Source organism: Gekko japonicus, unplaced genomic scaffold (assembly GCF_001447785.1).
Source record: "Gekko japonicus isolate JY-2015 unplaced genomic scaffold, Gekko_japonicus_V1.1 scaffold1157, whole genome shotgun sequence".
NCBI classification, from domain to species: domain Eukaryota; kingdom Metazoa; phylum Chordata; class Lepidosauria; order Squamata; family Gekkonidae; genus Gekko; species Gekko japonicus.
The window spans coordinates 454,234-471,868 of record NW_015167085.1 but is presented as its reverse complement, the minus strand read 5'-3'; the positions used below and the strand labels follow the sequence as shown (position 1 = coordinate 471,868).

At 41.2% G+C, this 17,635-nt stretch overlaps 1 protein-coding gene across 3 annotated transcripts in view; it reads right to left on the bottom strand.

Moving 5' to 3' along the window:
* Window positions 1-110: 110 nt before the first annotated feature.
* MBP (myelin basic protein) overlaps window positions 111-17,635 on the bottom strand; it is a 198,256-nt gene continuing 180,731 nt past the window's right edge. For all 3 annotated transcript variants that reach the window (XM_015412838.1, XM_015412839.1, XM_015412840.1), the window contains 5 exons: window positions 17,482-17,601; window positions 12,266-12,301; window positions 9,838-9,870; window positions 7,312-7,434; window positions 111-1,899 (listed from right to left, as the gene is read on the bottom strand). In XM_015412838.1, coding sequence (XP_015268324.1) covers window positions 1,843-1,899; window positions 7,312-7,434; window positions 9,838-9,870; window positions 12,266-12,301; window positions 17,482-17,601 — 369 coding nt within the window. In that variant the 3' untranslated portion in view covers window positions 111-1,842. The remainder of the gene's footprint in view (window positions 1,900-7,311; window positions 7,435-9,837; window positions 9,871-12,265; window positions 12,302-17,481; window positions 17,602-17,635) is intronic.

Sequence of the window (17,635 nt, the reverse complement as noted above, 5' to 3'; positions counted from 1 at the left end):
ATTAATAATCTGATTCAGACATGGGGTTGGGGCGGGTTACATTTTGGTTCTATTGATTTGCATGATCCATCTTGAAGCACACACTGCTTTAAAAAATTAAATCCTCCAAATTTCATTAAAAGTTGAGTATTTTATTTCAATAATGATTTTTTAGGAGTTGTATTCATACACTTTTAAGAACAATACACTTAAGTGAAACTTACTATTATGTTGTGGAATACACAACTGGATGAGGCTACACATAGAAAAATACACATAGCCAACAACATAGCTTAAAAGAAGATGTAATAGGTGTCTGTGCTGAACAGTTTTGGTGTTCTGTCTCATTTAGTGTCTGTGTTTTCTACCCTCTCATCATTCATTGCTGCATATTAAGAACGTTGTTTGAAACCTATGGTAGATCTATCACTAACAACAACATCTATATATCAGTTGCCATTAATGTTGATAACTCATGATATGCATTAGCTTAGCTAAGGGTAGGTGCCAACTTAGTCTTAAATATAATGTCTACAAAATATAAGCTCAAATAAAACACTGAATGAGTAAATGGAGGTCACTGAGTGAAAGGATAGGTTGAAGGTTATAAAACAGTGCAATTCAGAAGAGCATTTTTCTTTTATGTGGTTTGGGAGACCCATTTCCACATGTATATACCTTAGTACATGTATCGCTGTTAATGCCTAGTTCTAATTCATTAGTTTTAATATATATCTACCATATTACATGTGAAGCGTCATTTACTCTGATGCACTGCATATTTAAACTTGCTGCTCTAATGACAGCAGGAAAAGCTAACTTTAGTTGTGCAGTACTTTCTGAAATTTCCTCCCAAAGGGCTTTCTCTCATTCATAAATTAGACTTTTAAAAATTTTTAGCTGCAAAAAAGTATTTTTGCAGCAAGTGCCTGTGTGGAGCTGCAGGGACATCCCATTATCCATACATGTACATCTAGGTTTTCTCTTCTTGGGGATTATCCCTAGTTTTCTGTTGTAAAGCTAGTCTAATTCAGATTTGATATCCTCTTTTCTCTCTCCCAGCCACTCATTTCCTAATGTGTTGGGTGTGACGAGCAGTTGGTCAAGCACAAAGCTTTTCCTTAGAATGTACATCATTCCTTAGGAACATTGCTCTGTCTCAGTGAAACAGTAACAGCTGCCTTCTTCCACATCTCACATACCTTGAACTCCCAGTTTAATATACCCTTTCTATGACTGCTAATCCTGTTAGGAAAGTAAAAAAAATAAAAAATAAAGAATTCTGTGAGAGAAAGGGGTACTAAGAAAAACAACAAATGACCAAAATGAAAACCAAATCAAATGAAACGTTTGGATAAACAGTCCTTACAACTTCTGCACATGTTTTTATTTGTTTGTCGTTGGGTTACAGCAAGGGTTTTGATGGCTGGTTAATGGCAGTGCTCAAAACTCTGGACAATTGCATTTTAGGTTGTTACTTAGGGTTTAGTAGGGGGGGGGAACTGAAATCTGTCAGGGATTTAATGTTGTACGCACTCAGAAATCTAAAGCCCTATATTCTTTGGGAACACCTTGAAGTAAACTGAGTAAAATGGGGCATTCCATTACTTTCCCTAAAATATTGCTGCCAGCAAGTAAAAACTACATTGCAAGTCAGGGGTGGGGGTTGTTTTTGCTTTTGTTCAACTTTTGGTCAGCATTTACCAATAGAATTTTGTATACTCCTACTGCATACACAGCTCAACGGACATTAACAAAATAGATTGTGTTTCTATCTAGGGAATTCTGCAATTGGTTATTAAATCTTTAAGGCAGCTTTGTTATGAAGCAGAGAACGTGGTCCTTCAATGCTATCTTGGAGCTTCAGCGCCTAGCAATGGGAGAGCCATGCCTGGAACCAGGTCGGGAACCGGATCCTCCCTTTGGAAAAAAGAAATTACATGATGTTAATATGAGAATACCACTAATAGGTACAGTATATGTGTGTCATATGTGATTGTGTTGACCTGTTGATGGAAATAAGTACTGTTTCTACAGACTGCGAATCATTCTGTGGTTCATTGCTGATTTCCAGCCTCCACTAATTTAAGTGGCCCTTTTTTTTTTACAGCTGTACACAAGCCCCTTCAATATGAATAGAGGATGCATGTTAGCAGTGCTTACTTAATTGGCCTAAAATGGTTATCGCATGGAAAAAAACACACTGTTTTTCTTTAGGAAATATTTTCTTTGTTTCTGATCAGTTTTTAAAAAATAGCCTGCGTTTATTATAATGAAATGCTACATAAAGAAAAGGTGCTAGTATTTCTATAATTTTCTTGTCCAAATGATTAGAGTCTTGTTGTTTCTAATGAGCTGAACAAGCATTCTTCAGTGTTGCTGGACATGCCATAGAAATTATGTTCAAACCCCCAAAACAACAAAAAAGAAACAACATTTACCGTTATACCCTCTGATAGCTTGCTTGTGTGTGGGTGAAGCCAGTGACTGGCAAGATCATAGGGTTGTTAACGAACCTTCACAAATGTCTGTATCCATAGAATTGGTTGGATCCAGTCTCCACCTTACTACACCCCCACTTATTTATTTATAGACCAACTTTCTCATTGAGACTCGTGGCAGATTACCTCCCATGGGACTTTTGCCCATGTAGGTCCCACGATCCCCAGCACAGTTTGTTCAGTAACTGAAGATGACCCTTCCTCTTTTTTCACCAATGGAAAAGCTGGTCGATTCCTTCCCAATCCTTTTAACAAGAAGGGCTGGCTCATTTCTGTGTTTCTACAACTTTCTGCTGAACTAATGCCTTCCTAAAAGTAGCAGAAGCAAATCCCATGCCTGGAATTGTATGCAACACTGAGGATTACTGCCATTCTGCTTTTCATTCGGGACAGATCTGATGGAGATGTGGCCCTGCCCCACCAACCCGCAGATGTGCAACAGAAAACAGCAAAGTACCCTGAGTGGTACAGCTGGCAGTGAAATAATGACATTGCGGTTATAAAGGGGCACTCACAATGCCAAAAGGAATAGATGGTGGCAACAGAACTGGTAAGAGCACTTACAAACACTTCCCTGATTCAAAACTGTTCACATTGTGCTTTACAAGGCTATAACTGCTTACGATTGCAGTTCTCCCTCTAAAGATTAGCAGAAGCTCAGAGAACTTCTTTATTTTTCTGACTGTTTGGCCATACTCCAAAAATAAGCGAAGAGACCAGTATCACAGGTAGGTAGTTAGCGGTAACTCTGTGAAACCAGAATCATACAAGTTTAGGGGGTTCCTGGCATGAGGAGTTTTTTCTTCATATAACCTCCTCTTCTATCTGTACCCAGCATTCTTCTGTTTATTTTCCTTATGCTGTAGGAGGAGATTATGGATGCCATTTGATTCCTTTCTGGGTTTTTTTTTTATATGGTCAGCAACATTTTGTGCTAACTCTTTTCAATATTTCTTTGTTCATTTTCAGTTGAAGTGGCTTCTGAACTGCTCAGTTTCATCAATATTAGCCAGAGGATTATAATTATATTTAATGGGCTAAATTATATGCTATAAAATGTCAGTTTCTCCATTCTGTGGACCTTTTAGATCCATTACTTGTAGAAACTGTGTTTTAATTAGCTCTATTTTAAGAAGTCAGGGTTTAAGGAACATTTTGGATTTTTGCAGATGTTCATGAAAAGTAGTGTGGGAACCGCTGTCTAAATCAGTACCTTAGGTGAAATCACTAATACACTCTATGAAGAGCAAAAGTACCTTTGGAAGGCAATGGGAGCTTCAGATCTGAAGAAGTCATGCATGTCATGAAAATTATTAAAGCTAATGGCCATTTCCACCAAGTCCTTCTTCCCACTACAGCCCCATCTAATATAATTCCTTAGGGTGGAGATCAGTGGGTTGCAGTGGGAGGCAGGAGGATTCCATTTTGTAGCTAGAAAATTTAATCTAGATCCAACCCAGTCTGGAACCAAAAAAGACAGGAAATTTGACATGAGGATGCCCAGCGTCAGTAAATTATCCATTTGAGCTAAACTTCCTTTCTGTTCTCAACCTCGCAAAAATTTAATCTGATTCCTCAACACTAACAGTTCATAAAAACTGAGGTTGGTTGAAATATATAAATGCATGGGTATGCCATAAACATGAAACTGTTAGAGGTGATGCTGAAGACTTGAGACATAAACACATTAAATATCACTGTTAGCATGGTGTGTATTGTTACGGTGAAGAATGGGATGGATAGTTAAATGGGTGCCCCATCTGTTTTATTGGAACATATTTCCACTTGAGGATGTGTAAATTTGAACGTTTAGTCACGTTAGAGTTTGAAATTTCAAATTACCTAAAATATCTACTAAAAATAATCTCCCTACCCATTTTGCAGCAATAGCAGAACTTCATCCAGGACAATGAATTTACAAATACCCCATCAAACCATAGATGTACAATACTAGTAGATGCATCAAATAACTAGAAAAAGTTATTAACCTGTTACTGTAAATACTGTCTGGCTTTTGGTGAGTGCAGATTCAATTCTGTGTCTTTTCACTTAACCAAGGCATAAAATTTAATTTTTTCCTATCCACTTGAACTTCAGGATAGTTTCTTGTTTGCATTTAGAATGGCACGTTATTTCCCCTGCTTTTTGTTTGCTGCAGCATGAGTCAATATTTGTGACAGTGGCAGGTATCACCCTAAAAATATGTTGATGACATTAGCTATTGAGCCAATAAATTACCCAGGGCAATGTAACATTTTGAAGCTTGGTGTAGATAGCATGAGTGGGTCCCATGTGTGGCAGGATCTACCTCTATTGCCAGTTACAGCATATAGGTACAATGCACTGTTGTTACACAGCTGTCTGTGAAAGGCTAGGTTGGGCATACACAAGATTTGCTTAAAATTCTTCCGTGGACCCCTGTTGATGCAACTCTTTGGTCTGCTGCACCATCCTAGTGAGACTGATAGTAATATGGTAGGATGGACTTTTTTTGCTTTGGAAAGTCACTGGAACAAGCCTAGAAAAGAGTAAAAGTTCAGTAGCACCTTAAAGACTTACAAAAATTTGTAGTAGGGTATGAGCTTTCATGAATCACTGCTCACTTCTTCAGATACACAACCCTGTTATAGATATGCATCTATAAAATGGATCCAGTGATGGGCAAGCAGAAGCATAAAGACAGGTAGTACAGTTCTGCTTCCACGTGAGTTTGTGAAAACCAGTGCTTTCCTCCCTGTATATTATAGGGCCCAGAGATTGGTTTGCACATCTTGTGCAAGCAGAAATACAACTGGGGATACAATAAGTTGGCCTTAGTGCAAGTGGCTCCTGCAGTCTTTTTTCTTGTGTTTTCACTTGTGCAGGAACTCTAGTGCAAGTGGAAATTTTGCATTGGATCCAACTGCACTGCATTGGTGTTATTCATGTTCCCGTAAGAATAAATGTTCACATTTCCCTCTGCTGTTTGTGTGAAATTGCAATATTAAACACATTGCCAATTTGTGGTGCTGTCTGCTTCCCTTCCTGCTTTGGCACATGGCACAGTAGGCACCGCATAACCTTAAAGACATTTTCTCTTCCTAAACTTGAAATCTCACTAGAGACTTATTTAATTTGCCCAAACCATATTTATGTCTGATTTGAACAATTTGAATTCGGAGAAACAGAAAAAAGGAAATGCTTGGAAAAAATGCTTTTAGGGTGTTAAAAGTCAGCTTCTATTAACATAGGATTTTGTGTAGCATATCCATGCTACTAAATGTTAAAAATATGTTCCCCCCCCCTTAAAAGCAGCTAGAATGGCACCAGCAGCACGTGCATAAAATACCACAAATTGTTAGCCAAGGCACAATCACACTCTTCTCGGCTTATTGACTTCAATGGACTTTTTTGCCTGCTTGTGTAAGTTGATCAAAGTGCTTTCTTTTTAAAACTATTTAAACCGATTGAAATCAATATGACTAAAGTGGCTTAAATTTAACTATTTCCTATTAACTGGATTATGGGTCAGACCATTTTTCTGTAATGTACAATGTTTTGAATAATTGCATACCTTTCATTAGAAAGGATACTAATATATCTTCACTAGTGCTGTTTGAAAAATAGAGCACAGGACTATGATTTGCACTGGGATATTTATTTAAAATATTACTGTCTTGTTTTTCTCCTACTCACAGGATTAAATGAGCATGCATTCCCATTACACTTGTCCCTTGTAGAATATTTATTTTAATCAAGAGGGAATTGTGGCTGCAATTTACTGGCTGACATAATCAGAAAATATGTCTGCATTTAAACGAAGTGGGTAACAAGACAAAATCACGCATAGATTCCTCCGGAGATGATGTTTCTTCACAGGATCTTGCTATTGAAAACAATGGCTGGGAGATATTTTATAGGGCCAAATACGAGGCCTGCTAATAGGACCAAAATCATCAAACTAGCCAATCTTAACAGCCTTTTGTTTGTTTGTTTGTTTTTTATTTCATGAAAGATATATTTAGGGTTGTAAAAAAAATCAGTAGGTGGCATTTCTTTTCTATGGCTTCTTCGGAACCATGTTGTGAATCTCACATTTATGCTGAGCTTTAACTATGTTCTTATGAACCTACCTGGCCACTACAGACATCATCCAAGACCCTGCATTGGGTGCCCCCGCCTCCTGAGATGAAGGGTGTGGCAACCAGGGCTTTCTTGGTTGTGGCACCAAAACTGTGGAATTCTCTCCCCAGGGAGACTAGGCTCTCCCCCTCTGTTGCTATCTACCACCAGCGGGTGAAGATTTTTGTTCTCCTTGGAGATCCCTCCTTCCTCCCCTATGTTTGACTATTTATAGATGCATTTTTGCTTTGGTTTTAGTCATTTCAGTGGTGTGCTTTTGTTTTATTTTAATGGTTTTTAAGACATGTTTTTATTATGTATGCTTTTAATCTGTTAGCCACCTTGGTGGCCCTGATGAGGGTATACATTTTTTAAAAATCAAATAAATAAATAATATCCTCTATGCACAGCACAGTTGCTCACTCTTCATGCAAGAACATGTCATCTGGTGGACTATATGTACCTAAGACACTTTGTAGAGGCTACTGTTGATACTAGTGCAGGAAAGATGGAAGAGCTGAGCTATGTTACCCGACTCCTATATGCAGCCACACAAAACTTCTGTTTTACAAACAGTGTTGCTCATCTCCAGGATGTCTGTTTTAGGCTTTCCCCTAATATTCTGTAGATGTTAAGTCAGTGCAATGTTGGGTGATCTGATAACTGAGGAACATGTTTTCCCTCCTCCCTTCACAATCAGTTCTTGCTTACTGTAGTTCTAATACCTTACCAGTTTAAAGAGTTTAGACAGTGTGCCCTGGCCATCGTAGTGGTATCCCTTGTGTCCCTTATGAGCATATTTATGCTCATAGAATTTGCCACTTCCATATCCATGCTTTGGAGTTTCACCACCCTGAAAAAGAGAAATTGCACGATTTCTCAGCCATAATATATTATAGCCACCTGCATAATTAAATAATAGGAGACAGGCAGAATGGGGATCTCCTCCAGTGCTGGAAGAAAATGTCATCTGGTAGCAACAAAACACATAGACACGGAGGTTAAAATATGTAGACTGGGTAGCTGAGAGTAAATGCAGTTCAGTTGAAAAGTTAGTCAATATGCCAAAAGTATCTTACCATGCATCTTGCCACGCAGAGTTGGAAATTGCCCAACATGATGATTCTTAATAAGTAATCGCATGATAACCAATGCAACCTGTTTCATGCATTCAGGTTATCAAACAGTAAGAACTAGAGTCACACAACTGATATAACAGTAGAGAAAAATATAAAGAAGAAGAGATTGGATTTATACCCTGCCCTTCACTACCAGAAGAAGTAAACAAAATAAAGGAGCAAGCCTAATCAGGTCTACTCAGACATAAGACCAATTTTTTTCCCCCGATTGGGCTTACTTCCAGTAAATTTTCTTAGGATTGCCGCCTAAAGGTATCAATCTTTCAAGCATTTATCCCTCTAAGGTGTTATTCAAGGTAACTTGAAGAGAACTTATTTTGTTGTTCTTATTACGGAACAAGTACTTACACTTCAGTGTTGTCCACTTTTTGAAAAGCAGCATTAAAAAAAATAGAGACAAAGCATAACCATTGTTCCTCTCAACAATTGTGAAGTGGTTCTTTACCTTAAAAGAGTATTTTCCTCAGTGGTAAACAACCATTTCAGACTTATGAAAACTGCCTTATCAACCACACTACAATACAAGGAGATGCTCTGTTTTTCCAAAATGCGTTTTGAGCCAAAACGGTAATTGAAGTAGTTTGAGTTATTATTCTTTATACGTGGCTCAAATTTACTTGTAAGTTTGAGCCACTTCGGGCTAATGGCCGTCTTAAAGGACAAATGGGTAATTCTGAATGTGCACCTGGTCAGCTGAGGTTGCCAGAGCTTTTGGTTGCTTCCCAGTATGAGGTAGGAATTGACAGTGCAACCCTGAGCAGAGGATTGGCTTCAACAGACTTAGAAAGGTGTAACTCTGCTTACGACTACAGTGTAAGTCTACTAAGAAGTATAACTCTACTTGAGGTCATCCAAACATTGAACTGAAACTATAAAACTGCTTGGCAAATCCTCCTTCCTGGGCTAACAACATGATAGAAAATGCCATAATACTCTTGTCAGAAAGGTGCATTGTTAGTCTTCCACAGGCTCCTCTCCAATTTATCAAGCGGGCCCTGTCAGGGTTCCAGAGAGGCCTGAGCCGCTTGTAGATTCTGAGGCCCCTAGCTGTAATTAAAATGAAACAAAAGAACAACAAAAAAGATGTATAATGCACATAAAACAAGTTGCAGAACTTGTCAAATGCCAAAACACAAACAAATGTATACACCTGAGGCCCTCTGTGAATGTGAGCTCCAAGCCAAATGGCCCTCTTGGCTGCCCCATGACAGGCCCTGCTTCTAAGTGCTGAGATGTGGGGATTCATAGGACTGTACTCAAACCTTAAGAGGAGGCTGAGAGTTTGATCTCATCACCACAGTTTTAATAGTCCATTCACTTACTGGTATTCTGCATATTGATCTTGTGTGCATATCAATCTACAGCGAAGAACCAACTTTACCATGTCCTCATCTTCATGTATTTTTCTTTGAAAATATAACTGTAGGCAAACTTTTGGAGTATCAATAAATGCCATAAACTGTTAGGGTTGCCAGGGTTCAGGTGGGGGCCGGGGATCTCCCGGAATTAATACTGATCTCCAGTATTTAAAACATTTATTCCACTTCTCCTGGAGAAAATGGCTGCTTTGGAAGGTGGACTGCATGGTGATACACCCTACCAAGATCCCTCATCTCTAAACTTCGCTGTCCCAGGCTCCACCCTCAAATCTCCAGGTATTTCCAAACCTGGAGTTGGAAGTCCTATGCAAAATGCACACTTCTTAGCCAGTAATTTACCATATTCTTAGTTCCAGACCAAACTGATGAGCAATTAATTACTTCACACCATGCTTCTCCCTTCCATGATCACCACCCACCCAGAGATCAGCAGAACCTTTCAGCAGCCTTAAAGGAAAGAGGCAGATGTGTCATGCAGTGAAGTTGCTTTGCTTGTTTGCAGGTGAAAGAAATTTTAATCACACTGTAAGCTTGACAGGCTTCTGGATAAAAGCAAGCAACAAAACCACAGGCATAAACAAATTGCTTGGGAGCCAGGAAGTGGATCAGAAGGAATAAAGCAAACGAAGCTAAAGTCAAAACATGATTGTCAGGATTCTGTAGCGCTAGAAAGGTAAGGTGCCATTTGGGCCTAGGCAAAACAAAATGGCTGCAAGGGAAAACATGTTCATCACCTACCCAGCTAAATCTGCTGAAGGATAATCCTCTCCCCTGCGCATATAAGAAACAGAAACAGTGACAAGGTGACCACCGTGGAGCAAAAATGCACTGAAGGTGTACAAGAAGTGAGAGAAATTTTATCTGTTAAAATTGAACTAAGACTGCTGGTTAAAGCAAGGGAACTATGATGATTTCACCCTCTTTCCTTCCTCAGACACAGGATTTTCTCTCCATTTTTCTCTTCCTTTCTCACTGAGCAGCCCCTTTATATATTTTCTTCTTCCCTGAAGATCTATGGCTGTTCCACCCTGTCGCATTATTATATTTTTATGCTGGTTCATCCCAGAAACTTGAGGGAAGAGATGAGATCACCCTCTTAACTTAAACTTCTGAAATGGCAGACAAGAGGCTTTATAACATTTAAAAATAAACAAAATATTTTATTCAACATAGAGGGGGAAAGGTCAGGTGAAATCAGGGGTAAAAAGTCTATGGTAAATCAATAAGAACTCTGAGGTAACAATATTTTCACAAACTACAGTTCCTATGTTTTCAGCAATTGAAAGTTTTAAATTTTCCACAGTTTTAAAATCTTTGAGATGAGAGGCATTTGTTTCAGTGTTTCCTAAACCCTGCAGTTCACTTCCTTGAGCTTCAATGACTTTTCAGGTTTCAGAAGGCAGGGATACACTAACAAGCACCCAAATGCCTTCTCTGAGTACACCAGGATCCACTCCACTCTTTAGAGCCATCTCCCTTTCAACTGGGTAGGGCACCTCTTCTCTAACCAGAAAATCTATCCCTTTTCCTGGCCCGAATGAGGGGGTCTTCACTGATCCACCCACTCCTTCTTGCCAACCTTCCCAGTCCTTAATCAATATGAAACTGTTTTCAGTCAGAACTAAACTCTCCTCAGCTTTACACAGACAGGGCTAAACTCAAATTGAGTTCTTTTCTTTATTCATTTATTTCATGTATGCCCCATTTCATGCCCCAATGGGGACCCAATGGCTTACAACATTCTCCCATTCTCCATTTTATCTTCACAAAAATCTTGTGAGGCAGGTTAGGCTGAGAGTTTGTCACTGGTCCAAGTTACCCAGCAAGCTTGCATGGCAGAGTGAGGATTTGAACCTGGGCCTCCTCAATGCTATTCTGACACTATCACCATTGCACCATGTGGGGTTTAGAGAGACCACTCAGCTCATTCAGTCTATGCACTTCCTTATATTTTGTTGCCTGGTGTCTGATATATAATATCTGATGAAACAAGGGGAATCCACTGTGATGCCTGGAGCTGCCGGTTTCATAATCCATTACTGTCTTTTAATATACCAACTATTAACTCTATCTTATACTAACTATACTTATCTATACTACTAATCAAAAACCTGAAATAACCCGGATGTTTTGCCTAAGTCCCTCCAATTGTATGTAGCATTACTAGAAGGATTCTTGTCCTTAATTTACATTTTTCTTTTCTTTGCCTTTACTGTGGGGAACCCAAGAATGATTCAGTGTGGACCTGCTCAGCGTCTCACTCTCCCCAAGAGGGAAAGAAACTATGAGGACAGACAAAAAAGCTAGGCACTTCAGTGACCCTCTAACTTGAGGAAGATTAGGGAGAAGAAGGGTGACCTTGGTGATCTCCCATCCAAGTACAGGCCTCACGTCGTTTCTGAGATCTGTCGAGATCAGGCTATACCAGGGGTCCCCAGCCTTTTTGAGCCTGTGGGCACCTTTGGAATCCTGACACTGCCTGGTGGGCACAGCCACAGAATGGTTGCCACAAAATGGCTGCTGCAGCTTTCCTTCAGTCACACACTGAAGATCCTTGTGATGTAGTGGCAGTGCTGCCAGATCAACTTTTTTTAAAAATCCGCAGAGCCAATCAACTCTCCAGTGCTCAGTCAGAAGCATTAATTGGCAAAAGCCCCATCTGGCTCCGACCACTTGGCAGGCACCAGAAAAGGAGTTGGCAGATGCCATGGCACCCACAAGCACCACGTTGGGAACCCCTGGGCTAATACCATGCCACCTTCTCTCCTGAAACAATAGCAGGGTGCATTTTGTTGTAAACCTAATCCACTCTATTGCTTATGACCACTGTAAACTAAGCCCAGTGCTAAAATGAGGGAGGACTTCCAAACACTGATCTTTTTGAGCCAAAAGCTTTAAGACGTGCTGCTGGAATAGAGTGTTTATATTGCGCAGCAGCTTTCTGGAAAGAGTTTCAAAGTACTTCCAATATAGGACATCTTTCTGTATAATAGAGTCATGCCCCAGTGTCTCACTTGCTTAACTCCAAACACAGATAAATTATTTCCTTTGCTTAAGCTTTCACATTATTTTGGTGTCAGACTCAGGTCATGAATGAGTCTCTGGTTTAGCACACACTGACGATCCATCATGTGAATTAATGTTAGATTTTCTCAGAGATGCTTACCTTTGCCTGCATAGGAGGAGGTGTTCTTGGTGACACCTAAAAAGCAACACAGAATGGCAATTAAAAATGATTGGCTGAATATTAATAAAAAGGATCTTTTCACTGCACTCTGGAAGGCAGACCCTGTCTCTCTGACCTTTTTCTTCACTAAGAATGCTTCTTGGCTGCTTATTAACAAGAAGGTGTTTTAACAGAACTGGTTGATGGGGGGGGGGCACTGCAGTTCAGATTAGAGTAACCTGTGAAACAACATTTCCAGAATGCAAATGAATGCAAAACAGAGGAAGTCAACTAGATGCCCTTCAGTTCAGTGACCATTCATTATTTATACAACACTTTCTAAGTGCAAGATTTTTACAATCCTGATAAATTACAGTAACTTTGTGAGATGCTGTTCCAGACCCATCCAAAGAGTTCATGGCTGAGGTCAGGCTTACCAAACTCGATGGGAACATAGTTAGATGGTAGAGGTCTACGCAGCTACCACTGAAAACAGTGGTGCTCTTCCTCCTCCTCCTCCTCCTCCTGTCACACACATCTCCAAGGAGATCAGGGCTGTGTTCTTCCATCCATTCTATCTTCAAACAACCCTGTGAGGTAGCTTAGGTTTAGGGAGAGTGAGTGACCCAAGGTCACCTTATGAACTTCATGGCAGTATGGGGATTTAAATCCAGGTCTCTCTAGTCTTACCCTGACAATCCACATCACCAGGGGTCATTTGGGGGGGGGACGCGGGGGGACGCCACCCCCCCGGGTGAGGAGTGGGAGGGCGGGGCCGGGAGCTCCCTGCTGGTGCCCGCTGGAGGTCGCCGCCGGCTGTGCGGAGGACACACTTCCGGTGATGTCAGGGGGGGTGGCATATGCTAATGAGTTATGCTAATGAGTCCCCCTAGCTCTTTTTCTACGAAATGACCCCTGCACATCACACTATTTCTCTCCTGCTGACAAGTAGTAAAAGAAATGGTGCTCTGAGTCTTCCTGCCCCCTCAAGGAGGTGTTCATCAAGCTCTGTCCCACATATCCTTTAAATCAACCATGCCCTCCACTAGCAACTCCTTGCACTTTATTAATTTTGTTATATATCCCAGCCTTTTCTAGAGATTCAGGGTAACAGCCTGTTACATCAAGCATGTTTTAAAATAAACCTTGTGAAAGAGATGGATTATCAAGTTCCGTCCAGTGGCTGCACAAACTTCTATACAATTGCCATCAACTAGAAGTGGTTTATGAGACATGAAGTTCTATTTTTTTAAGTCTCTTCATAATAAAAGTGCCATAAATTAAATGTAGTCTGCCAAGTGGGGAAGTCCTTCAGTTCTGATGAATGAATCTCTGGAAAGTACCGTTGTTTTTAGCTGCTGCTGTCTTTCAGAGCAGCAGTCTCTTAAGTGTACAGGTTCTGGAGAGCAGGTCCAATATGCTTCCTGCATTCCATTTCCCTCAGGAAGGGTACCACAATTTATCCCCATCTTATACCAAGTTTACAGGGATTTGTGAAGACATTAATGAAAAGAACATTGATTGTATATTTGCTATTAGCTGTAATACAGCTAGAATCTCTTATCCTGTTCAGTCTTTTCTGTATTTTACTGTATGCTACATTTTTCTTGCTCTTTTTCGCAAGAGAGAATCAGTGCAAAGAATGGGCACAATAGCAAAGGTTCACAAATTCTGACCGTGTATTTTCCAAAAAAAGGATGTTGACTCCCAGTTATGGGGTTACTTAGGCCTAATAAAAATGGAACAAAATACCATCTGGCTGCCTTTAAAAAAAACCCAGAAAGGATGAAACACAAGCAAAACAAACTATAAAAAATAGCATCGCCAGATGGAGCGGGAATGCAGGTTGTAGAACTGTTGCATACAGCAGCAGACAAGTCGTTTCCTTCCTTGCATAATCAAAATTAGTCAGGGCTTTAGACAGGAGTTTGAACCTCTCTGTCAGCTGCTTGCATGTCCTGTGGCAGGTGTGTGTGTGTGTGTGATATGTGTGAGATCACAATCCAAACTTCAGGAGTACAAGGAAAATATATGCTACTGTTGAGTATATCAAAGCTCAGCTCAGAAAGAACAGAAGCTTCCTAATGAGCTACAACCATTTGAAAGTCCTGTTTCACACACTGAGCAGAGAAAGATAATGCAATAAATTATTTGTTTATTTCATTTATACCCCACCTTTCTCCCTAGTGGAGACCCAAACTGGCTTTAGGAAGGCCAGCCTCCAGGTGGGACCTGAAGACACTTGGAATTTCAGCTCATCTCCAGACTACAGAGATCAGTTCCCCCGGAGAAAATGGTTGCTTTGGCATTGTACCCCACTGTCCTCCACAGGCTCCATCCTAAATCTCCAGGAGTTTCTCAATCTGGATCTGGCAACTGTACTCCCCCATCCCCAGCCGGTGGCTGGGGGGACCTGGCAACTCTAATTGGCTCACCTCCTTCTCCTTTCCTTTATTTTATACACACAGCAGCCCTGTGTGATATGTCAGACAGAGAGTCTGTGACTGGCCCAGGGTCATCCAGCAAGCTTCCATCACAGAGGGGGATTGGACTGGGTTGCCTGGTGCTGACCTCTTGCCAGCAGGGGTGGGAGGGAGCCTTCCGGTGGAGGGTGGAGCAATGTCACCATACGCGATGTCTTCAACATGATGACGTCACATGGAAGTGATGTCATCATGCTAGGGACATTGCATAGTGATGCTCTGGTATTTTGAGCAAACTTCTATAGAACCCCTGCTTCCACCTCAGAGCTGGCAACCCTAGATTGGAGTCTGGGTCTCCCAGATCCTCATCTAACACTTTAACCACTACCCAGCACTGGCTGTCTACATGACATCCTTCAGTCATCTAGATGGCTCCCCAAATGAGTTGTTCTCTCTGCAACAATGCCCAGTTGCTCAGAGGTCTGGTTTTCATGGTTTTACTCCACATTTTTGAGGAGAAAGTATAAGACAAATTGGGTTTAGGGTTGCTAGTAGGGCTGCCAAATCCCCCCGGGGGCGGATTCCCCCCCGCTTTGGAGGCCCGATTTCCGCCACGGCAGAATCGGGCCCCGGGGGGAACTCCGCCCCCCAAAGCTGCGTCACCAGAGGTGATGCAGGACGTACGACGTGTTGGGGGCGTGGCCCAGATCGTCGGGGGGGAAACCATATGGTTTTCCCCGATGATCTGGGCCACGCCCCCAACGTGCCCTACATCCTGCGTCACTTCCGGTGACGTTCTGGCGGCGCGTGCACGCTTCACACCCACACGCACACACCCGCGGCCAGCTCCTGGACCCAGCGAACGCTCCCCCACTGGTGAGTAATTATGATTTGGCAACCCTAGTTGCTAGCTCTAGCTTGGGAAATTTCTGGAGATTTGATGGTGGAGCCCAGGGAGGGTGGGGTTGGGGGAGGGGACAGGCCTCCACAGTCTAATGCCCCACAGTCCATCCTCCACAACAGCCAGGTTTTTTTTTCAGAGGAACTGATATTTGTCTGGAAATAAAATGTAATTCCAGGAGATCTCAAGGCCCGACCTGGAGGTTGGCTACCCTACATGCAGTCATCAGCACACATAGCCAGAAGGGGCTCACATTCTTTATCTTGAAGCACCTCCCCTTTGTGAATGTCCGACATAGACATTCTTCCAGGAAGTTTTTCGTATTGTTTGCTATTTTACAAACTTATTGAAAAAGTAGACAGCAAGGTCCTCAGTATGGCTGGGCCTTTTACCCTTCTCAGTGTTTTTTAAAAATAAATATGGGAACATCCCAGTTTCACAGCAGAAGAAAACTCTCTTATACTTTGATATTAAGTCCTCTTTTTTGTGGCTTCAAAGGCTTGAAATCTGGTAGGCTACAGTTCATTTTTATGGGCCTAAAACAACCAGCCAAGAGCAGAACATTAATCTTAAAAAGAAAAGAAAAGAGCAGAACATTAAAGCACACTGATAAACACAAAGCAACAAGGGAAAAACAGTAATTGAGGAAGATAGTTTTGTCGAAGGAAGTTGCAAGATGCAAACAGAACAAATTCTTGGAGTTCTTGAGTTCAGTGGTTCTCGACATTCTGTACCTTATTTCCCACCAATCACTCTTATCGAACAACCTATGCCACAACATGAGAGAAACAACCCCCTCTCCTTTTTCTGAGAAGGCCATTTATATGTTTACAGGCATCCTGTTATTTATTGTATATAGTAAGTTTCAAGGATATAAAAAACTGCAGTAGTATTGTTAGGAGTAAATTCTATTGCTATAGCTTTAAAACACAAACAACAATTATAATTCCATTAGCTGTTGAAAATTGTAATAATGCTGTTGAGTATACTTTTCGTGGCTTATAGAATACATTTTTAAAATTAGCAGTATTATTGGGCATTGGTGGTAGTGGAAAGCACCATTAAGTCACAGATAATTTATAGTGAGTGACCCCATTGGGTTTTCAAGGCAAGAGACATTCAGAGGTGGTTTGACATTGCCTGCCTCCACATCACAACCCTGGGCTTTCTTGAAGGTCTCCCATCCAAATCCTAGCCAGGGCCAACCCTGCTAAGCTTTAGAGATCTGATAAGACCCGGCTAGCTTAGGCTATCCAGGTTGGGGCTACTGAGATTTAGGGAGAGTGAATTCTGAGCTACTGTTATGAAAATTCTGCACCCCACCAGTCGCATTTGTACCACTGGTTGAGAACCAGTGCTATAGGTGATGGTGGACCGTGCATATGGAGTTTACCTGTAATACTGGCTCCAGTAAAGAGACTTCCTGCAGGAGCTCCAGTGTGTACATGGAGCTCCTCACTCACAAGACTTGTGCTGTTCAGAGGAAGGCAAGGTTCTCGGTATCATCTGTACAAGTAAATGTAGCAGCTCTCATGATATACATTCACACATGTTGAAGAATGCACTTTCAGTCCTCTTTCAATGCACTGTGCAACTGCATTTTACTGTGTGAAATGTCAAAATCTACTTGTGAATGATTGCTAAAGTGGAATTATTCACATGTGCGAAAGCATCAGGACTCCAGAGCAGGGTGGCAGTGTCTAATTTCTATCATGTTATTGTTTTTGGTGTTGGGTGGGGTGGGGGAATGCAAAGCATGCAAATGTTCCATGATTTTGTTTGCATGCTATTTTACAAGAAAATTCATCTTAGGATGCTGGTTAATGGTTTAGTAGGATTTTTCATTTTAAGTCCTTTCAGTCCGAAATGACTAAAACAGAAGGAAAACTTACAATGTTCTTGAAGAAATGGACCACCGGGTTGTCATCCACATATCGTCCGTATCGTCCATGTTGAGACCTTGGATGAGGCAGGGAACTTACGTGGCTCACTCTGGCAGCATGATGATAGTCCTGGAACGGGGGAGTGGTGATACAGTTGGATCAG